General features: G+C 41.6%; 1 protein-coding gene across 1 annotated transcript in view; it reads right to left on the reverse strand.

The window, feature by feature from the left end:
* The window catches only part of FANCI (FA complementation group I), a 763,169-nt gene that overhangs the window by 507,471 nt on the left and 231,080 nt on the right, over positions 1-24,618 (reverse strand). Inside the window, exon 22 of the mRNA XM_053719357.1 lies at positions 23,171-23,375. Within this exon, the coding sequence (XP_053575332.1) occupies positions 23,171-23,375 (205 nt within the window). The remainder of the gene's footprint in view (positions 1-23,170; positions 23,376-24,618) is intronic.

Genomic DNA, 24,618 nt, shown 5'->3' on the forward strand with positions numbered 1-24,618 from the left:
AGCATAGTATCTATCCAGCCTACACAATTTCTCTGGAATTGCAACTGTGTTACAGTCATTCAGAGCAGCTAATACCTCCCCAAGCAATACACGGAGGTTCTCAAGCTTAAATTTAAAATTAGAAATCTCTGAATCAGGTTTCCCCGAGTCAGAGATGTCACCCACAGAATGAAGCTCTCCGTCCTCATGTTCTGCATACTGTGACGCAGTATCAGACATGGCTCTTACAGCATTTGCGCGCTCTGTATCTCTCCTAACCCCAGAGCTATCGCGCTTGCCTCTTAATTCAGGCAATCTAGATAATACCTCTGACAGGGTATTATTCATGATTGCAGCCATGTCCTGCAAGGTAATCGCTATGGGCGTCCCTGATGTAATTGGCGCCATATTAGCGTGCGTCCCTTGAGCGGGAGGCGAAGGGTCTGACACGTGGGAAGAGTTAGTCGGCATAACTTCCCCCTCGACAGAACCCTCTGGTGATAATTCTTTTATAGATAAAGACTGATCTTCACTGTTTAAGATGAAATCAATACATTTAGTACAAATTCCCCTATGGGGCTCCACCATGGCTTTCAAACATAATGAACAAGTAGGTTCCTCTGTATCAGACATGTTTAAACAGACTAGCAATGAGACTAGCAAGCTTGGAAAACACTTAAAACAAGTTTACAAGCAATATAAAAAACGTTACTGCGCCTTTAAGAAACACAAATTTTGTCCAAATTTGAAATAACAGTGAAAAAAGGCAGTTACACTAACGAAATTTTTACAGTGTATGTAACAAGTTAGCAGAGCATTGCACCCACTTGCAAATGGATGATTAACCCCTTAATACCAAAAACGGAATAACAAATGACAAAAACGTTTTTTAAACAGTCACAACTGCCACAGCTCTACTGTGGCTTTTTACCTCCCTCAATACGACTTTTGAAGCCTTTTGAGCCCTTCAGAGAAGTCCTGGAACATGCAGGAAGAAGCTGGATGTCTGTGTCTGTAATTTTTGCTGCGCAAAAAAGCGCTAAAATAGGCCCTTCCCACTCATATTACAACAGTGGAAAGCCTCAAGGAACTGTTTCTAGGCAAAATTCAAGCCAGCCATGTGGAAAAAACTAGGCCCCAATAAGTTTTATCACCAAACATATATAAAAAACGATTAAACATACCAGCAAACGTTTTAAAATACACTTTTATAAGAGTATGTATCTCTATTAATAAGCCTGATACCAGTCGCTATCACTGCATTTAAGGCTTTACTTACATTACTTCGGTATCAGCAGCATTTTCTAGCAAATTCCATCCCTAGAAAAATATTTTAACTGCACATACCTTATTGCAGGAAAACCTGCACGCTATTCCCCCTCTGAAGTTACCTCACTCCTCAGAATATGTGAGAACAGCAAAGGATCTTAGTTACTTCTGCTAAGATCATAGAAAATGCAGGCAGATTCTTCTTCTAAATACTGCCTGAGATAAACAGTACACTCCGGTACCATTTAAAAATAACAAACTTTTGATTGAAGAAATAAACTAAGTATAAAACACCACAGTCCTCTTACGACCTCCATCTTTGTTGAGAGTTGCAAGAGAATGACTGGGTATGACAGTGAGGGGAGGAGCTATATAGCAGCTCTGCTGTGGGTGATCCTCTTGCAACTTCCTGTTGGGAAGGAGAATATACCAAAAAATAGACTTAAGTGACCAGCGCCAAAAAATATAAATTACTACAAACTCCAACTAGAAAAAATAGGTTACCCTCAAAGACCTACAGGACTAATCAATACAAAATACAAAGCACTAGGGAGCGCTGAAACCAGCTTAAGAGTAAGGATTATAGAATATATATATAATAATAAAACACCTAACCTGATACTAATATGATACTACTATAATAGGCAATATGTATAATACATGTAAATATAAATTGTGAATTATGAATTATGTGTGAAAAAAATCTTTTCAAAATTGGAAAAAATTATATATGAAAAAAATTCTATGTGAAAAAATTCAATTCTATAGAAGATGCCAGCAACAAATACTAGAATTGCATATCTATATATAAAAACCTTTATTACAATATAGGTCGACCTATTCAAGACATACAATAATAAATCACAAAATTAAGAAAAAAAGAAAATTAGTATAAAAAACTCCTTAAACCAAAAGTTCATGCATAAGAAACAGTTCCCAGGAGTGGACGATTTTTTCGGCTTGTTACTATGTGGACCCACGCTCATACAAGGATGCTGTTCTGTGTATAGTTGTAAGAGGAGAGTTCCCAGGACAAAAGAGGCAGTCACAGCCAATGATGGTATTTCCCCTACGGACAAGGAATCCTCTTAGTAAATGTCACACAGCAAATAGAAGGGGAAGTTACATCCGTACTTACATAATAATAAGCAGCAACCGGCCTCCAAACTTGAACCAACGATCTGTGGACACACCTTCCAATAGTAACCAATGGCCACTGGAAACAGAAAAGCTTTAACAGGGAAAAGCAATTAGATATACTAGGCTAGAAACCCAGTCATTTTTTTGCAGCTTTCTTTTACAGGATATGCATTCTCGCTCCCAAGGCCTGTTTATAATGGCCAATACTGCACAAAAAACACCTAGCAGAGGGTTATTCAGCCACAAGATATCTGCACAAATAAAATACTCCAAAGGTGTAGGAGTTAGTTTAAAATAGAGCAAATAGAGCAACTAGTTTCAAAATGTAATATCTGAGAGCTTGAAAAAGATATTACATTTTGAAACTAGTTGCTCTATTTGATCTATTTTAAACTAACTCCTACACCTTTGGAGTATTTTATTTGTGCAGATATCTTGTGGCTGAATAACCCTCTGCTAGGTGTTTTTTGTGCAGTATTGGCCATTATAAACAGGCCTTGGGAGCGAGAATGCATATCCTGTAAAAGAAAGCTGCAAAAAATTCACTGGGTTTCTAGCCTAGTATATCTAATTGCTTTTCCCTGTTAAAGCTTTTCTGTTTCCAGTGGCCATTGGTTACTATTGGAAGGTGTGTCCACAGATCGTTGGTTCAAGTTTGGAGGCCGGTTGCTGCTTATTATTATGTAAGTACGGATGTAACTTCCCCTTCTATTTGCTGTGTGACATTTACTAAGAGGATTCCTTGTCCGTAGGGGAAATACCATCATTGGCTGCGACTGCCTCTTTTGTCCTGGGAACGCTCCTCTTACAACTATACACAGAACAGCATCCTTGTATGAGCGTGGGTCCACATAGTAACAAGCCGAAAAATCTTCCACTCCTGGGAACTGTTTCTTATGCATGAACTTTTGGTTTAAGGCGTTTTTTATACTAATTTTCTTTTTTTCTTAATTTTGTGATTTATTATTGTATGTCTTGAATAGGTCGACCTATATTGTAATAAAGTTTTTTATATATAGATATGCAATTCTAGTATTTGTTGCTGGCATCTTCTATAGAATTGAATTTTTTCACATAGAATTTTTTTCATATATAATTTTTTCCAATTTTGAAAAGATTTTTTTCACACATAATTCATAATTCACAATTTATATTTACATGTATTATACATATTGCCTATTATAGTAGTATCATATTAGTATCAGGTTAGGTGTTTTATTATTATATATATTCTATAATCCTTACTCTTAAGCTGGTTTCAGCGCTCCCTAGTGCTTTGTATTTTGTATTGGGAAGGAGAATATCCCATAAGTAATGGATGATCCGTGGACTGGATACACTTAACAAGAGAAGGTGAACAATTTTTCCAAAATGCACAAAAAAACAGAATTTATGCTTACCTGATAAATTTCTTTCTCTTACGGTGTATTCAGTCAACGGATTCATCCTTACTTGTGGGATATTCTCAATCCCTACAGGAAGTGGCAAAGAGAGCACACAGCAAAGCTGTCCATATAGCTCCCCTCAGGCTCCGCCCCCCCAGTCATTCGACCGACGGTTAGGAGAAAAAGGAGAACCATAGGGTGCAGTGGTGACTGTAGTTATTTTAAATTAAATTTGAACCTGACTTAAATGTCAGGGCGGGCCGTGGACTGAATACACCGTAAGAGAAAGAAATTTATCAGGTAAGCATAAATTCTTTTTTCTCTTACTTGGTGTATTCAGTCCACGGATTCATCCTTACTTGTGGGATACCAATACCAAAGCTTTTAGGACACGGATGAAGGGAGGGAACAAGTCAGGTCACCTAAACGGAAGGCACCACTGCTTGCAAAACCTGTCTCCCAAAAATAGCTTCCGAAGAAGCAAAAGTATCGAATTTGTAAAATTTGGCGATTGTATGCAGTGAAGACCAAGTCGCTGCCTTACAAATCTGTTCAACAGAAGCCTCATTCTTGAAAGCCCATGTGGAAGCCACAGCTCTGGTGGAATGAGCTGTAATTCGTTCGGGAGGCTGCTGTCCAGCAGTCTCATAAGCCAATCGGATGATGCTTTTCAGCCAAAAGGAAAGAGAGGTAGCAGTCGCTTTCTGACCTCTACTCTTACCAGAATAGACGACAAACAAGGATGATGTTTGTCTGAAATCTTTAGTTGCTTTTAAATAGAATTTTAAAGCACGAACCACGTCAAGATTGTGTAAAAGTCGTTCCTTCCAAGAAACTGGATTAGGACACAGAGAAGGAACAATAATTTCCTGGTTAATATTCTTATTAGAAACCACTTTTGGAAGAAAACCAGGTTTGGTACGCAAAAACATAATTTATGTAAGAACTTACCCGATAAATTCATTTCTTTCATATTAGCAAGAGTCCATGAGCTAGTGACGTATGGGATATACATTCCTACCAGGAGGGGCAAAGTTTCCCAAACCTCAAAATGCCTATAAATACACCCCTCACCACACCCACAATTCAGTTTAACGAATAGCCAAGAAGTGGGGTGATAAAAAAGTGCGAAAGCATATAAAATAAGGAATTGGAATAATTGTGCTTTATACAAAAATCATAACCACCCCAAAAAAAGGGCGGGCCTCATGGACTCTTGCTAATATGAAAGAAATGAATTTATCAGGTAAGTTCTTACATAAATTATGTTTTCTTTCATGTAATTAGCAAGAGTCCATGAGCTAGTGACGTATGGGATAATGATTACCCAAGATGTGGATCTTTCCACGCAAGAGTCACTAGAGAGGGAGGGATAAAATAAAGACAGCCAATTCCTGCTGAAAATAATCCACACCCAAAATAAAGTTTAATGAAAAACATAAGCAGAAGATTCAAACTGAAACCGCTGCCTGAAGTACTTTTCTACCAAAAACTGCTTCAGAAGAAGAAAATACATCAAAATGGTAGAAAGTATGCAAAGAGGACCAAGTTGCTGCTTTGCAAATCTGATCAATCGAAGCTTCATTCCTAAACGCCCAGGAAGTAGAAACTGACCTAGTAGAATGAGCTGTAATCCTTTGAGGCGGAGTTTTACCCGACTCAACATAGGCAAGATGAATTAAAGATTTCAACCAAGATGCCAAAGAAATGGCAGAAGCTTTCTGGCCTTTTCTAGAACCAGAAAAGATAACAAATAAACTAGAAGTCTTTCGGAAAGACTTAGTAGCTTCAACATAATATTTCAAAGCTCTAACAACATCCAAAGAATGCAATGATTTCTCCTTAGAATTCTTAGGATTAGGACATAATGAAGGAACCACAATTTCTCTACTAATGTTGTTAGAATTCACAACTTTAGGTAAAAATTCAAAAGAAGTTCGCAACACTGCCTTATCCTGATGAAAAATCAGAAAAGGAGACTCACAAGAAAGAGCAGATAATTCAGAAACTCTTCTGGCAGAAGAGATTGCCAAAAGGAACAAAACTTTCCAAGAAAGTAATTTAATGTCCAATGAATGCATAGGTTCAAACGGAGGAGCTTGAAGAGCCCCCAGAACCAAATTCAAACTCCAAGGAGGAGAAATTGACTTAATGACAGGTTTTATACGAACCAAAGCTTGTACAAAACAATGAATATCAGGAAGATTAGCAATCTTTCTGTGAAAAAGAACAGAAAGAGCAGAGATTTGTCCTTTCAAAGAACTTGCGGATAAACCTTTATCTAAACCATCCTGAAGAAACTGTAAAATTCTCGGAATTCTAAAAGAATGCCAAGAAAAATGATGAGAAAGACACCAAGAAATATAAGTCTTCCAGACTCTATAATATATCTCTCTGGATACAGATTTACGAGCCTGTAACATAGTATTAATCACAGAGTCAGAGAAACCTCTTTGACCAAGAATCAAGCGTTCAATCTCCATACCTTTAAATTTAAGGATTTGAGATCCTGATGGAAAAAAGGACCTTGCGACAGAAGGTCTGGTCGTAGCGGAAGAGTCCACGGATAGCAAGAGCCCATCCGGACAAGATCCGCATAACAAAACCTGTGAGGCCATGCCGGAGCTACCAGCAGAACAAACGAGCATTCCTTCAGAATCTTGGAGATTACTCTTGGAAGAAGAACTAGAGGCGGAAAGATATAAGCAGGATGATACTTCCAAGGAAGTGATAATGCATCCACTGCTTCCGCCTGAGGATCCCGGGATCTGGACAGATACCTGGGAAGTTTCTTGTTTAGATGAGACGCCATCAGATCTATTTCTGGAAGCTCCCACATTTGAACAATCTGAAGAAATACCTCTGGGTGAAGAGACCATTCGCCCGGATGCAACGTTTGGTGACTGAGATAATCCGCTTCCCAATTGTCTATACCTGGGATATGAACCGCAGAGATTAGACAGGAGCTGGATTCCGCCCAAACCAGAATTCGAGATACTTCTTTCATAGCCAGAGGACTGTGAGTCCCTCCTTGATGATTGATGTATGCCATAGTAGTGACATTGTCTGTCTGAAAACAAATGAACGATTCTCTCTTCAGAAGAGGCCAAGACTGAAGAGCTCTGAAAATTGCACGGAGTTCCAAAATATTGATCGGTAATCTCACCTCCTGAGATTCCCAAACTCCTTGTGCCGTCAGAGATCCCCACACAGCTCCCCAACCTGTGAGACTTGCATCTGTTGAAATTACAGTCCAGGTCGGAAGCACAAAAGAAGCCCCCTGAATTAAACGATGGTGATCTGTCCACCACGTTAGAGAGTGTCGTACAATCGGTTTTAAAGATATTAATTGAGATATCTTTGTGTAATCCTTGCACCATTGATTCAGCATACAGAGCTGAAAAGGTCGCATGTGAAAACGAGCAAAGGGGATCGCGTCCGATGCAGCAGTCATAAGACCTAGAATTTTCATGCATAAGGCTACCGAAGGGAATGATTGTGACTGAAGGTTTCGACAAACTGAAATCAATTTTAGACGTCTCTTGTCTGTAAAAGACAGAGTCATGGACACTGAATCTATCTGGAAACCCAGAAAGGTTACCCTTGTCTGAGGAATCAATGAACTTTTTGGTGAATTGATCCTCCAACCATGATCTTGAAGAAACAACACAAGTCGATTCGTATGAGATTCTGCTAAATGTAAAGACTGAGCAAGTACCAAGATATCGTCCAAATAAGGAAATACCACAATACCCTGTTCTCTGATTACAGACAGAAGGGCACCGAGAACCTTTGTAAAAATTCTTGGAGCTGTAGCTAGGCCAAACGGCAGAGCCACAAACTGGTAATGCTTGTCCAGAAAAGAGAATCTCAGGAACTGATAATGATCTGGATGAATCGGAATATGCAGATATGCATCCTGTAAATCTATTGTGGACATAAAATGCCCTTGCTGAACAAAAGGCAAGATAGTCCTTACAGTTATCATTTTGAATGTTGGTATCCTTACATAACGATTCAATATTTTTAGATCCAGAACTGGTCTGAAGGAATTCTCCTTCTTTGGTACAATGAAGAGATTTGAATAAAACCCCATCCCCTGTTCCAGAACTGGAACTGGCATAATTACTCCAGCCAACTCTAGATCTGAAACACAATTCAGAAATGCTTGAGCTTTCACTGCATTTACTGGGACACGGGAAAGAAAAAAATCTCTTTGCAGGAGATCTCATCTTGAAACCAATTCTGTACCCTTCTGAAACAATGTTCTGAATCCAAAGATTGTGAACAGAATTGATCCAAATTTCTTTGAAAAAACGTAACCTGCCCCCTACCAGCTGAGCTGGAATGAGGGCCGCACCTTCATGTGGACTTAGAAGCAGGCTTTGCCTTTCTAGAAGGCTTGGATTTATTCCAGACTGGAGATGGTTTCCAAACTGAAACTGCTCCTGAGGATGAAGGATCAGGCTTTTGTTCTTTGTTGAAACGAAAGGAACGAAAACGATTATTAGCCCTGTTTTTACCCTTAGATTTTTTATCCTGTGGTAAAAAAGTTCCTTTCCCACCAGTAACAGTTGAGATAAGAGAATCCAACTGAGAACCAAATAATTTGTTACCCTGGAAAGAAATGGAAAGTAGAGTTGATTTAGAAGCCATATCAGCATTCCAAGTTTTAAGCCATAAAGCTCTTCTAGCTAAAATAGCTAGAGACATAAACCTGACATCAACTCTGATAATATCAAAAATGGCATCACAGATAAAATTATTAGCATGTTGAAGAAGAAGAATAATATTATGAGAATCATGATCTGTTACTTGTTGCGCTAAAGTCTCCAACCAAAAAGTTGAAGCTGCAGCAACATCAGCCAAAGATATAGCAGGTCTAAGAAGATTACCTGAACACAGATAAGCTTTTTTTAGAAAGGATTCAATTTTCCTATCTAAAGGATCTTTAAACGAAGTACCATCTGACGTAGGAATAGTAGTACGTTTAGCAAGGGTAGAAATAGCCCCATCGACTTTAGGGATTTTGTCCCAAAATTCTAATCTGTCAGACGGCACAGGATATAATTGCTTAAAACGTTTAGAAGGAGTAAATGAATTACCCAATTTATCCCATTCTCTGGAAATTACTTCAGAAATAGCATTAGGAACAGGAAAAACTTCTGGAATAACCACAGGAGATTTAAATATCTTATCTAAACGTTTAGAATTAGTATCAAGAGGACCAGAATCCTCTATTTCTAAAGCAATTAGTACTTCTTTAAGTAAAGAACGAATAAATTCCATTTTAAATAAATATGAAGATTTATCAGCATCAATCTCTGAGACAGAATCCTCTGAACCAGAAGAGTCATCAGAATCAGAATGATGATGTTCATTTAAAAATTCATCTGTAGAGAGAGAAGTTTTAAAAGATTTTTTATGTTTACTAGAAGGAGAAATAACAGACATAGCCTTCTTGATGGATTCAGAAACAAAATCTCTTATGTTATCAGGAACATTCTGCACCTTAGATGTTGAAGGAACTGCAACAGGCAATGGTACATTACTAAAGGAAATATTATCTGCTTTAACAAGTTTGTCATGACAATTAATACAAACAACAGCCGGAGGAATAGCTACCAAAAAAGTTTACAGCAGATACACTTAGCTTTGGTAGTTCCAGCACTAGACAGCGATTTTCCTGAAGTATCTTCTGACTCAGATGCAACGTGAGACATCTTGCAATATGTAAGAGAAAAAACAACATATAAAGCAAAATTGATCAAATTCCTTAAATGACAGTTTCAGAAATGGGAAAAAATGCCAATAAACAAGCTTCTAGTAACCAGAAGCAAAGAAAAAATGAGACTGAAATAATGTGGAGACAAAAGCGACGCCCATATTTTTTGGCGCCAAATAATACGCCCACATTATTTGGCGCCTAAATGCTTTTTGGCGCCAAAAATGACGCCACATCCGGAACGCCGACATTTTTGGCGCAAAAGGACGTCAAAAAAATGACGCAACTTCCGGCGACACGTATGACGCCGGAAACAGAAAAGATTTTTTGCGCCAAAAAAGTCCGCGCCAAGAATGACGCAATAAAAAGAAGCATTTTCAGCCCCCGCGAGCCTAACAGCCCACAGGGAAAAAAAGTCAAATTTTTAAGGTAAGAAAAAATGATTGATTCAAATGCATTATCCCAAATATGAAACTGACTGTCTGAAAATAAGGAATGTTGAACATTCTGAGTCAAGGCAAATAAATGTTTGAATACATATATTTAGAACTTTATAAATAAAGTGCCCAACCATAGCTTAGAGTGTCACAGAAAATAAGATTTACTTACCCCAGGACACTCATCTACATGTTTGTAGAAAGCCAAACCAGTACTGAAACGAAAATCAGCAGAGGTAATGGTATATAAATAAGAGTATATCGTCGATCTGAAAAGGGAGGTAAGAGATGAATCTCTACGACCGATAACAGAGAACCTATGAAATAGACCCCGTAGAAGGAGATCACTGCATTCAAATAGGCAATACTCTCCTCACATCCCTCTGACATTCACTGCACGCTGAGAGGAAAACCGGGCTCCAACTTGCTGCGGAGCGCATATCAACGTAGAATCTAGCACAAACTTACTTCACCACCTCCATAGGAGGCAAAGTTTGTAAAACTGAATTGTGGGTGTGGTGAGGGGTGTATTTATAGGCATTTTGAGGTTTGGGAAACTTTGCCCCTCCTGGTAGGAATGTATATCCCATACGTCACTAGCTCATGGACTCTTGCTAATTACATGAAAGAAACAACCTTATCTGCATGGAACACCAGATAGGGTGAATCACACTGCAAAGCAGACAATTCAGAAACTCTTCGAGCAGAAGAAATGGCTACTAAAAACAAAACTTTCCAAGATAATAACTTATTATCTATGGAATGTAAAGGTTCAAACAGAACCCCTTGAAGAACTGAAAGAACTAAATTTAGACTCCAAGGAGGAGCCACAGGCTTGTAAACAGGCTTGATTCTAACCAGGGCCTGTGCAAACGCCTGAACGTCTGGTACCGCTGCCAGGCGCTTATGTAACAGAATAGACAGAGCAGATATCTGTCCCTTTAAGGAACTAGCTGACAGACCTTTCTCCAATCCTTCTTGGAGAAAAGCTAGTATTCTTGGAATCCTAACCTTACTCCACGAGTAACCCTTGGATTCACACCAACCAAGATATTTCCGCCATATCTTATGGTAAATTTTCCTGGTGACAGGCTTTCTGGCCTGTATCAGAGTGTCTATAACTGATTCAGAGATCCCACGCTTAGCTAGAATTAAGCGTTCAATCTCCAGGAAGTCAGTTGCAGAGAAACTAGATTTGGATGCTTGAAAGGACCTTGAATTAGAAGATCCTGCCTCGATGGCAGTTTCCATGGTGGGACCGATGACATGTCCACTAGGTCTGCATACCAAGTCCTGCGTGGCCACGCAGGCGCTATCAGAATTACCGAAGCCTTCTCCTGTTTGATTCTGGCTATTAGCCGAGGGAGAAGAGGAAACGGTGGAAAGACATAAGCTAGACTGAATGACCAAGGCACTATTAATGCATCTATCAATGCCGCCTTGGGATCCCTGGATCTGGATCCGTAAAGGGGAAGTTTGGTGTTCTGACAGGACGCCATCAGATCCAAATCTGGAATGCCCCATAGCTGGGTCAGCTGAACAAAAACCTCCGGGTGGAGTTCCCAACCCCCCAGGATGAAAAGTCTGACTTCCCAGATGTCTACCCCTGGGATGTGAATTGCAGATAGATGGCAGGAGTGATCCTCCGCCCATTTGATGATCTTGGATACTTCCTTCATCGCTAGGGAACGCTTTGTTCCTCCCTGATAATTGATGTACGCTACAGTCGTGATGTTGTCCGACTGAAATCTGATGAATTTGGCCTCCGCTAGTTGAGGCCATGCCTGGCGCGTGTTGAATATCACTCTCAGCTCCAAAATGTTTATCGGGAGAAGAGATTCTTCCCGAGACCATAGACCCTGAGCCTTCAGGGAGTTCCAGACCACACCCCAGCCTAACAGACTGGCATCGGTCGTGACAATGATCCACTCCGGTCTGCGGAAAATCATCCCCTGAGACAGGTGATCTTGAGACAACCACCAGAGAAGAGAGTCTCTGGTTTTCTGGTCCATTTGTATTTGAGGAGATAAATCTGCGTAATCCCCATTCCACTGCTTGAGCATGCACAGTTGCAGTGGTCTGAGATGAATTCGGGCACAAGGGACTACGTCCATTGCCGCCACCATTAAACCAATTACCTCCATGCACTGAGCCACAGAAGACCGAGGAATGGAATGAAGAGCTCGGCAGGTGTTCAACAGTTTGGACTTCCTGACCTCTGTCAGAAAGATTTTCATTTCTACCGAGTCTATTAGTGTTCCCAGGAAGGGAACCCTTGTAGGCGGGGACAGAGAACTTTTTTCTACGTTCACCTTCCACCCGTGAGACCTTAGAAAGGCCAGAACAATGTCTGTATGAGCCTTGGCTCGGTGGAAAGACGACGCCTGTATTAATATGTCGTCTAGGTAAGGTGCTACTGTAATGCCCCGCGGTCTTAGCACCGCCAGAAGGGACCCTAGCACCTTTGTGAAAATTCTGGGAGCGGTGGCCAACCCGAAAGGAAGGGCCACGAACTGGTAATGTTTGTCCAGAAAGGCGAACCTTAGGAACTGATGGTGATCTTTGTGGATAGGAATATGTAGGTACGCATCCTTTAGATCAACGGTAGTCATATATTGACCTTCCTGGATCATTGGCAAGATTGTCCGAATGGTTTCCATCTTGAAAGACGGAACTCTGAGGAATTTGTTTAGAATCTTTGGATCCAGGATTGGCCTGAAAGTTCCCTCCTTTTTGGGAACTACGAACAGGTTTGAGTAAAAGCCCAGTCCTTGTTCTGCAATCTGAACTGGTTGTATTACTCTCATTTTTAGGAGATCTTCTACACAGCGTAAGAACGCCTGTTTCTTTGTTTGGTCTGAAGACAAACGAGAAATATGGAACCTTCCCCTTGGGGGAGAATCCTTGAATTCTAGAAGGTACGCCTGAGCAACTATTTCTAATGCCCAGGGATCCGGAACGTCTCTTGCCCAAGCCTGAGGAAAGAGAGAAAGTCTGCCCCCTACTAGATCCGGTCCCGGATCGGGGGCTACCCCTTCATGCTGTCTTGGTAGCAGGAGCAGGCTTCTTGGCCTGTTTACCCTTATTCCAGCCCTGCAAGGGTTTCCAGGTTGCTTTGGGCTGGGAAGCGTTATTTTGATTTGCGACAGCAGAGGTTGCAGCAGGTCCGCTCCTGAAGTTGCGAAAGGAGCGAAAATTAGCCTTGTTTTAAGCCTTTAACGGCCTATCTTGTGGGAGGGCATGGCCCTTGCCCCCCGTGATATCTAAAATAATTTCTTTCAGCTCTGGGCCGAAAAACAGAATTTATGTTTACCTGATAAATTTCTTTCTCCAACGGTGTGTCCGGTCCACGGCTTCATCCTTACTTGTGGGAATATTCTCTTCCCCAACAGGAAATGGCAAAGAGAGCACAGCAAAAGCTGCCCATATAGCCCCCCCTCTGGCTCCGCCCCCCAGTCATTCGACCGACGGTTAGGAGAAAAAGGAGAAACTATAGGGTGCCGTGGTGAATAAAGAAAGAAATTCATCAAACCTGATTAAAAACCAGGGCGGGCCGTGGACCGGACACACCGTTGGAGAAAGAAATTTATCAGGTAAACATAAATTCTGTTGTCTCCAACATTGGTGTGTCCGGTCCATGGCTTCATCCTTACTTGTGGGAACCAATACCAAAGCTTTAGGACACGGATGAAGGGAGGGAGCAATCCAGGTTACCTAAACGGAAGGCACCACGGCTTGCAAAACCTTTCTCCCAAAAATAGCCTCCGAAGAAGCATAAGTATCGAATTTGTAAAATTTGGCAAAAGTATGCAGAGAAGACCAAGTCGCTGCCTTACAGATCTGATCAACAGAAGCCTCGTTCTTGAAAGCCCAAGTGGAAGCCACAGCTCTAGTAGAATGAGCTGTAATTCGTTCAGGAGACTGCCGTCCGGCAGTCTCATAAGCCAATCGGATGATGCTTTTCAGCCAAAAAGAAAGAGAGGTAGCAGTAGCTTTCTGTCCTCTCCTCTTACCAGAATACACAACAAACAAAGATGAAGTCTGTCTGAAATCCTTTGTTGCTTCTAAATAGAACTTTAAAGCACGAACCACATCTAGATTGTGTAACAAGCGTTCCTTCTTTGAAACTGGATTCGGACACAGAGAAGGAACAACAATTTCCTGGTTGATATTCCTGTTGGAAACGACCTTTGGAAGAAACCCAGGCTTGGTACGTAAAACTACCTTATCTGTATGGAATACCAGATAGGGAGAAGTACATTGCAAAGCAGATAATTCAGAGACTCTTCTAGCAGAAGAAGTAGCAACCAAAAACAGAACTTTCCAAGATAGTAACTTAATATCTATGGAATGCATGGGTTCAAACGGAACCCCCTGAAGAACTGAAAGAACTAAATTTAGACTCCAAGGAGGAGTCATGGGTCTGTAAACAGGCTTGATTCTAACTAACGCCTGTACAAACGCCTGAACATCTGGCACTGCTGCCAGACGTTTGTGTAACAAAACAGACAGAGCAGATATCTGTCCTTTTAAGGAACTAGCTGAGAAACCTTTATCCAGACCTTCTTGGAGAAAGGAAAGTATCCTAGGGATTTTAATTCTACTCCAAGTGAATCCCTTGGATTCACACCAACAGATATATTTTTGCCATATCTTATGGTAAATTTTCCTAGTTACAGGTTTTCTGGCTTGAACCAGAGTATCTATGACTGAATCTGAAAACCCACGCTTAGATAGAATCAAGCGTTCAATTTCTAAGCAGTCAATTGGAGAGAGACTAGATTTGGATGTTCGAACGGACCTTGCACCAGAAGATCCTGTCTCAAAGGTAGCTTCCATGGTGGAGCCGATGACATATTCACCAGGTCTGCATACCAAGTCCTGCGTGGCCACGCAGGAGCTATTAGAATCACAGAGGCCTGCTCCTGTTTGATCCTGGCTACAAGCCTGGGAAGGGGAGTAAACGGTGGAAACACATAAGCTAGGTTGAACGACCAAGGCGCCACTAATGCGTCCACCAGTGTCGCCTTGGGGTCCCTGGATCTGGATCCGTATCGAGGAACCTTGGCGTTCTGGCGAGACGCCATCAGGTCCATATCTGGAATGCCCCACAGTTGGGTTAACTGGGCAAAAACCTCCGGGTGGAGTTCCCACTCCCCCGGATGAAAAGTCTGGCGACTCAGATAATCCGCCTCCCAGTTGTCCACACCTGGGATGTGAATTGCAGATAGGTGGCAGGAGTGATCCTCCGCCCATTTGATGATCTTGGATACCTCTCTCATCGCTAAGGAACTCTTTGTTCCCCCCTGATGATTGATGTACGCTACAGTCGTCATGTTGTCCGACTGGAACCTTATGAATTTGGCCTTTGCTAGGTGAGGCCACGCCAGGAGCGCATTGAATATCGCTCTCAGTTCTAAAATGTTTATCGGGAGAAGAGACTCTTCTCGAGACCATAGACCTTGAGCTTTCAGAGATTCCCAGACCGCACCCCAGCCTAAGAGACTGGCGTCGGTCGTGACAATGACCCACTCTGGTCTGCGGAAACTCATTCCCTGAGACAGGTGATCGTGAGACAACCACCAGCGGAGAGAATCCCTGGTTGCCTGGTCTACTTGAATCTGGGGAGACAAATCTGCATAGTCCCCATTCCACTGATTGAGCATGCACAGTTGTAATGGTCTTAGATGAATTCGAGCAAAAGGAACTATGTCCATTGCTGCAACCATCAATCCTACTACTTCCATGCACTGAGCTATGGAAGGCTGAAGAATAGAGTGAAGAACTTGACAAGCGTTTAGAAGCTTTAACTTTCTGACCTCTGTCAGGAAGATCTTCATTTCTAAAGAATCTATTATTGTTCCCAAAAAGGGAACTCTTGTTGACGGGGACAGGGAACTCTTTTCTACGTTCACCTTCCACCCGTGAGACCTGAGAAAGGCTAGAACGATGTCTGTATGAGCCTTTGCTTTGGAAAGAGACGACGCTTGGATTAGAATGTCGTCTAGATAAGGTGCTACAGCAATGCCCCTCGGTCTCAGAACCGCTAGAAGGGACCCTAGCACCTTTGTGAAAATTCTGGGAGCAGTGGCTAAACCGAACGGAAGAGCCACGAACTGGTAATGTTTGTCCAAAAAGGCGAACCTCAGGAACTGATGATGATCCTTGTGGATAGGAATATGCAGGTACGCATCCTTTAAGTCCACGGTAGTCATATATTGACCTTCCTGGTTTGTTGGTAAAATTGTCCAAATGGTTTCCATTTTGAATGATGGAACTCTGAGGAATTTGTTTAGGATTTTTAGATCCAGAATTGGCCTGAAAGTTCCCTCTTTCTTGGGAACTACAAACAGATTCGAGTAAAAACCCAGACCTTGTTCCACTGTTGGAACTGGGTTTATCACTCCCATTTTTAATAGGTCTCCTACGCAATGTAAGAATGCCTGTCTCTTTATCTGGTCTGAAGATAAGCGAGACATGTGGAACCTTCTCCTTGGAGGGAGTTCCTTGAACTCTAGAAGATACCCCTGAGAGACTATTTCTAGCGCCCAGGGATCCGGAACGTCTCTTGCCCAAGCCTGAGCGAAGAGAGAAAGTCTGCCCCCCACTAGATCCGGTCCCGGATCGGGGGCTACCCCTTCATGCTGTCTTGGTAGCAGAAGCAGGCTTCTTGGCCTGTTTACCCTTATTCCAGCCTTGCCATGGTTTCCATGCTGGTTTAGGCTGGGAAGAGTTGCCTTCTTGTCTGGAGGCCGCAGAGTTAGGATTCGGTCCGTTCCTGAAATTGCGAAAGGAACGATAATTGGATTTGTTCTTAGCCTTGAAAGGCCTATCCTGTGGAAGGGCATGTCCCTTTCCACCAGTAATGTTCAAAATAATCTCTTTCAATTCCGGCCCGAAAAGGGTCTTACCCTTGAAAGGAATATCAAGCAATTTATTCTTGGACGACACATCCGCCGACCAGGATTTTAGCCAAAGCACTCTGCGCGCCACTATTGCAAAACCTGAATTTTTCGCGGCTTACTTAGCCAATTGAAAAGCGGCATCCAAAATAAAAGAATTAGCCAATTTTAGTGCGTGAATTCTGTCCATGACTTCATCATATGGAGTCTCTTTTTGGAGCGATTTTTCTAGTTCCTCGAACCAAAAATACGCTGCCGAGGTGACAGGAATAATGCACGAGATTGGTTGAAGAAGGAAACCTTGTTGAACAAATATCTTTTTTAGCAATCCTTCCAATTTTTTATCCATAGGATCTTTAAAAGCGCAACTGTCCTCCACAGGAATAGTTGTGCGCTTAGCTAATGTTGACACTGCCCCCTCAACCTTAGGAACCGTTTGCCATGCGTCCTTTCTGGGGTCAACCATGGGGAACATTTTCTTGAATATAGGAGGCGGAACAAAAAGGTATACCTGGCTTTTCCCACTCCTTAGTCACTATGTCCGCCACCCGCTTGGGTATCGGAAAGGCATCAGCGTGCACTGGGACCTCTAAGAATTTGTCCATCTTGCACAATTTCTCTGGAATTACCAAAGAATCACAGTCATCGAAAGTAGTTAGGACCTCCTTAAGCAGGGCGCGGAGATGTTCTAACTTAAATTTAAATAGTACGACATCGGTGTCTGCCTGCTGAGAAATTTTTCCTGAATCAGAAATTTCCCCCTCAGACAGACCCTCCCTCGCTACCAATTCAGATTGATGTGAGGGTATAACTGATAAATTGTCCTCAGCGCCAACCTGCTCATCTTCTGTATTTAAAACTGAGCTATCACGCTTTCTAGGATAGGATGGCAGTTTGGATAACAGATTTGCTATAGAATTATCCATTACTGCTGTTAATTGTTGCATAGTAACAAGCATTGGCGCGCTAGATGTACTAGCCTGCGCGGGCAAAACTGGTGTTGACACCGAAGGAGAGGATGAAGAACAATCCCCACTACCTTCATTAGAAGAATCATCTTGGGCAATCTTATTCAATGTGTCAGGACTGTCCGTACTTTGTTTGGACGCTATGACACAATTTGCACATACATTAACAGGGGGAACCACCTTGGCTTTCATACACACAGAACATAAGTTATCTGAAGGTATAGACATGTTAGACAGACTTTGGCAGGCTAATAATGCAATAAAAACGTTTTTAGAGAAAAGCGTTACTGTCCCTTTAAATAATAAACAGACACACTTTATTTCTGATATTTTGAAAAACAATGAAGGCAATGTCCGATTTTTAAAAAAAAATTTACCCCAGAGTCCTAATGCCTTGAAAGTATTGCACACCAAGTTTTAAGACTTTAACCCTTAAAATGAGCAAACCGGAGCTATTTGTTTAATTTAACAATTTTAGTACACTACAATCACAGCCACAGCCTTGTTGCGGCTCTTTACCTTCCCTGAGAGTTATTCAGCACTGAAATAAACCTTCCTGAGTCTGTTTTTTGAAGCCACAAGACCCCTCACATGAAGCTGCATGCACTGCCATGGAAGTAAACTGCACAATTGAGGCGCGAAAACGGGGCCTCCTTCCTCTGCATACCAGAGTGAAGGGGCCTTTCTGAGAGAAATAGTAGTCTAACTAAATGCCAGGTGAATAAAAACGTTCCCAAAAGTGCTTTTACATACTCAAAAACACTGCTAAACATGAAATAAATCAATCGATCTAGCCCACAAGTGTCAACCAGTATAGAGCCCAATAATAAGCCTTAATCTGTTATAAGTCTAAGAAAATGGCTTACTTACCCCATAAGGGAAAACTGACAGTCTTCTAGCATTAACATGTCTTGTTAGAAATATGACTGATCATACCTGTAGCAGATAAGCCTGCAAACTGTTCCCCCCAACTGAAGTTCTCTGGTTTCAACAGTCCTGCGTGGGAACAGCAACCGATTTTAGTTACTACTGCTAAAATCATACTCCTCTTTTAACAGAAAACTTCTTCATTTTCTGTTGTAGAGTAAATAGTACAAACCGGCACTATTTTAAAATAACAAACTCTTGATAGAAGAAATAAAAACTACAACTAACACCACATACTCTTTACCATCCCCGTGGAGATGCTACTTGTTCAGAGCGGCAAAGAGAATGAATGGGGGGCGGAGCCAGAGGGGGGGCTATATGGGCAGCTTTTGCTGTGCTCTCTTTGCCATTTCATGTTGGGGAAGAGAATATTCCCACAAGTAAGGATGAAGCCGTGGACCGGACACACCAATGTTGGAAAAAGGGTCTTTCCCTTGAAGGGAATATTTAACAGTTTTGTTTTGGACGACACATCCGCCGACCATGACTTGAGCCAAAGTGCTCTTCGCGCCATGATGGCAAAACCTGAGTTTTTCGCCGCTAGTTTAGCTAACTGGAGAGCGGCATCAGTGATAAAAGAATTAGCCAGCTTTAGAGCATGAATTCTATCCATGACCTCATTGAATGAAGTCTCCCTCTGTAGCGACTCCTCCAGGGCCTCGAACCAAAAAGCTGCTGCAGTAGTTACAGGAATAATGCAGGCAATTGGTTGAAGCAGAAAACCTTGCTGAACAAAATTTTCTTCAGCAATCCTTCCAATTTTTTATCCATAGGATCTTTGAAGGCACAACTCTCTATTGGTATAGTTGTACGCTTAGCAAGTGTTGAAACAGCCCCCTCTACCTTAGGGACCGTCTGCCACTCGTCCCGCCTGGGGTCGTTTATGGGGAACATTTTCTTAAAGATAGGGGGGGGGGGGACAAAGGGTACACCTGGTCTCTCCCACTCCCTAGTCACAATATCCGCCACCCTCTTTGGGATCGGAAATGCCTCAGTGTAGACAGGGACCTCTAAAAACCTGTCCATCTTACACAATTTTTCTGGGACCACCATGGGGTCACAATCATCCAGCGTAGCTAAAACCTCCTTAAGCAGGACGCGGAGGTGTTCCAGCTTAAATTTAAACGCTAAGGAATCTGAATCTGCCCGCTGAGAAACTTTTCCTGTATCAGAAATTTCTCCCTCAGACAGACCTTCCCTCACTGCTACTTCTGAGTTTTGTGAGGGTACTACAGATAAATTATCCAAAGCGTCTGATTGCTCATCCTCTGTATTTAAAACTGAGCTATCGCGCTTTCTTGGAAAAACTGGCAGTTTGGATAAAAATGCTGCAAGGGAATTATCCATTACTGCTGCTAATTGTTGTAAAGTAATAGGGGCCAATGCGCTAGAGGTACTAGGCATCGCTTGCGCGGGCGTAACTGGTGTCGACACATGGGGAGAGGAAGAAGGACTATCCTCATTACCCTCTGTTAAAGAATCATCTTGGGCTACATTTTTAAGTGTCACTGGATGGTCTTTAAAATGCTTAGACGTTTTAGCACACTTTACACATAAATGCAATGGGGTACCGCCATGGCTTTTAAACATAAAGAACAAGGTCTATCTGAAGTCTCAGACATGTTTGACAGACTTATACAGCACTACAATACAGAAAAAATCACTTTTTGAAAAAACCTTACTGTCTCTTTAAATAATAAAAAGCACACACTTTTTTTCCAAATCACCAAAAAACATCCGATCTTTATGAAAATTTCACCACATGATCCTAATGCTTTGAAATGATTGCACACAAATTTTCAAATCAATTAACCCCTTATTGACCAAACCGGAGCAAATTGCAGTAAACAACCGGTTTAACACACTACAGCACGGTGCCACAGTCTTTGCTGCGGCCCTACCTTCCCTTAGGGTTATTTGTAGCAGAAATATAAGCCTCCTTGATGTCCTCCTGCACTCTCAGGACTCTACACGTGAAGCTGCATGAAGCTGTCTTGAAAATCAACTGCGCAACTGAGGCGCGAAAATGAGGCCCCCTCCCTCTTCAGTCCAGAGTTATGGGGCCTTCCTGAGTCAGACTAGGCGTCTACTAATATGCCAGGCGTAATAAAAAAACCAAAAGTGTTTACAACGTTTCAAACACTTGAATAAATATAAGATTCCATTAATAAAATAATCGATTTAGCCCATCACAGTGTCTACCAGTATTTAAGCCCTTAACTGAAGCCATCCTTCTATACTGCGTCTCAGAAAATGGCTTACCTTCCCTCATGGGGATTTCTGTCAGTCTTCTAGCATTACCAGGTCTTGTTAGAAATAAATGACTGAGCATACCTTAAGCAGTTAAGCCTGCAAACTGTTCCCCCCAACTGAAGTTCTCCGGTACTCAACAGTCTTGTGTGGGAACAGCAATGGATTTTAGTTACAACATGCTAAAATCTTTTTCCTCTCAGCAGAAATCTTCATCACTTTCTGCCTCAGAGTAAATAGTACAAACCGGCACTATTTAAAAATAACAAACTCTTGATTGAAGAAATAAAACTAAAAATCTAACACCACAAACTCTTTACCCTCCCGTGGAGATGCTACTTGTTAGAGCGGCAAAGAGAATGACTGGGGGGGCGGAGCCTGAGGGGAGCTATATGGACAGCTTTGCTGTGTGCTCTCTTTGCCACTTCCTGTAGGGATTGAGAATATCCCACAAGTAAGGATGAATCCGTGGACTGCATACACCAAGTAAGAGAAACGTTAAATTATTCTCAAATTTAACTTAATATCGTTGGTTAATCCAAAAATTACTGCACCCAGAAACAAGGGCAGAAATAAGGCTTTAGAAGTACTTATATCAACATGTAGTCAAAAGACAGATAAAAATACACTCTGTGGCGCCTACCTGCCCCCAGGGTACTTCGAATCAAGTTTCCAACCCTTCAGACCAGCTACACAGTCCAGGAGCCACCGAGTTACTGTTTGCTGCTGCTAAGCCTGAAGAAATTGCGCCAAAATAGGCTCGGCCCCTTAAGGTCAAAAGTCAGAGTAGGCCCAAACAACACAGCATGGAAATGCAGTTTTGCACTAAAGTAAAAATACACACACAACATAACCCTCAAGCATAAAACAAATAAGTTTTAAGTGCCAAAAATAAAAAAAACATAAAACATCGTTTTTTTATATTGTCTCCCATGCCACATAATGCCCAAATATCAACTAATGATAAATATAAAATAGGGACTCCAGTAACACCCCTCTTATTAAAATAGGTTTTACTGCTTACCCCATTCCCATACAGGGAAATAATGCCAGCCAGTTCTGATACACCAAGTCTCCTCAGAAAAAAAGGCTGCACATACCTTAATGCTGCTTGTAGCATGAAACCGGTCTCCACACTGAAGATGTCTCATGGTTACCTTCAGAAGTCTTGTGGGAACCAGCGTGGATCTTAGTTACAAATGCTAAGATCATCAAACCTCAGGGCAGAAATCTTCTTCCATATCCCCCTGAGGAAAATAGTACGCACCGGTACCATTTAAAATAAAAAAAACTTCTTGATTGAAGAAACTAAAACTAACACCTCACTTTACCATGTCTTCCTAGTATAACACAGGCAAAGAGAATGACTGGGGGTGGAGGGGAAGGGGAGGGGCTATATATACAGCTCTGCTGTGGTGCTATTTGCCACTTCCTGTTGGCGGGAGGTTAATATCCCACAAGTAAGGATGAAATCCATGGACTCGTCATATCTTTGTAAAAGAAATTAAACTCATGATTCAGATAGGGCATGCAATTTTAAATAACTTTCCAATTTACTTTTATCATCAAATAAGCTTTGTTCTTTTGGTATTCTTTGTTGAAATCTAAACATCAGTAGTCTCATATGCTAATTTCTAAGCCATTGAAAGACACCTCTTATCTGAATGCATTTGACAGTTTTCCAAAGCTAGAGGGCATTTGTTCATGTGTGTCATATCGATAACATTGTGCTCACGTCCGTGGAGTTACCTAGGAGTCGGCAGCACTGACTGGCTAAAATGCAAGTCTGTCAAGAGAACTAAAATAAGGTGGGCAGTCTGCAGACGCTTAGATGCACGATAATCACTGAGGTAAAAAGTATATTAATATAACTGTGTTGGTTTTACAAAACTGGGGATGGGTAATAAAGGGATTATCTATTTTAAACAATAAAAACAGACTGTCCCTTTAAATATGTACTAGAATAAAGTAATAATAAATGCACGGTTGCTAACACAATAACATTTACACGATTATATTTTGGGAGGTCAATATGCTGAATGTTGGAAAGGTTATAAAAAAGAAAGATCCCTTATCTTTCTTGCTCAGATTATTGATGTAACCTTGCATATTCACATATATCTTCTTTGGTGACATCACTAGAGCCTGGGACACAATCATATTTTTTATATATTTTATATTAGATCACCTTGTTATCTTGCAGATAGTTTGGAACATTTTCTCACTGTTCTGCCCATCAGGTCCATCTGTGACTCCAGTTTCCTCAAGCTGTTGAATTTTTTGTACTGCAACACAGACTGAGTAGCGCATAAAATCAATGCTAGCACGAAGAACAGAAAGACTTTCCTCATGACTTTGAGTGCTGTCTCTGGAAAACCAAATAGCAGATTTTACTTTAAATTATTTATAGTTAAAAAGACTTTTATAAAAGCATAAATTATGCTTACCAGATAATTTCCTTTCCATCTGTATGAGGAGAGTCCAAGGCTTCATTTCTTACTTGTGGGAATACAAAACCTGGCCACCAGGAGGAGGCAAAGACACCCCAGGCAAAGGCTTAAATACCTCCCCCACTCACCACATTCCCCAGTCATTCTGCCAAGGGAACAAGGAACAGTAGGAGAAATATTAGGGTATAAATGGTGTCAGAAGAACAAAACAAAATTTAGGTCCGCCCAAGGGAGAAAACGGGCGGGGGCTGTAGACTCTCCTCATACAGATAAAAAGGAAATTATCTGGTAAGCATCTTAATATATGATGAGAGTCCACGGCTTCATTCCTTACTTGTGGGAAACATATACCCAAGCTCTAGAGGTCACTGAATGAAAACGGGAGGGTAAAAAGAGAGGCGGACCCTATTCTGAGGGCACCACAGCCTGCAAAACCTCTCTCCGAAAAGCTACTTCAGCTGAAGCAAAAACGTAAAATTTGTAAAACTTTGAATAAGTATGTGAGGAGGACCAGGTAGCCGCCCTACAAATCTGCTCTATAGAGGCCTCATTCTTGAAGGCCCAAGAAAAAACAACAGCTCTAGTTGAATGATCCATAATCCTCTGAGGAGGCTTATCTCCTGCTGTTTCATATGCTAATTGGATAATGCACCTCAACAAAAAAGATAGGGAAGTGGAAGAAGCCTTTTGCCCTCTACGCATCCCAGAATAGACAACAAACAATGCCAAAGTCTATCTAAAATCTTTCCTACCCTGAAGATAGAATTTCAAAGCCCGAACCACATCCAAGTTATGAAGTAACCGTTGCTTCGAAGAAGAAGGATTAGGACACAAGGAAGGAACCACAATCTCCTGATTGATGTTGCAATCAGACACAACCTTAGGGAGAAAACACAACCCAGTGCAAAGAACAGCCTTATCAGAATGAAAAACTAGGTAAGGAGGCTCACATTGCAAGGCTGCCATCTCAGAGACTCTGCGTGCCGAAGCAATAGCCAGTAGAAAAAGAACCTTCCAAGACAGTAATTTAATGTCCACTGAATGCATGGGCTCAAACGGAGCCCTCTGCAAAACCTTAAGAACCAAATTTAAACTCCAAGGAGGAGCAGAATCTCTAAACACAGGCCTGATTCTAGACAGAGCCTGAACAAAAGACTGAATATCAGGAAGCTCAGCGCGCCTCTTG

The sequence above is a fragment of the Bombina bombina genome, chromosome 6 (assembly GCF_027579735.1).
Source record: "Bombina bombina isolate aBomBom1 chromosome 6, aBomBom1.pri, whole genome shotgun sequence".
Lineage (NCBI taxonomy): Eukaryota > Metazoa > Chordata > Amphibia > Anura > Bombinatoridae > Bombina > Bombina bombina.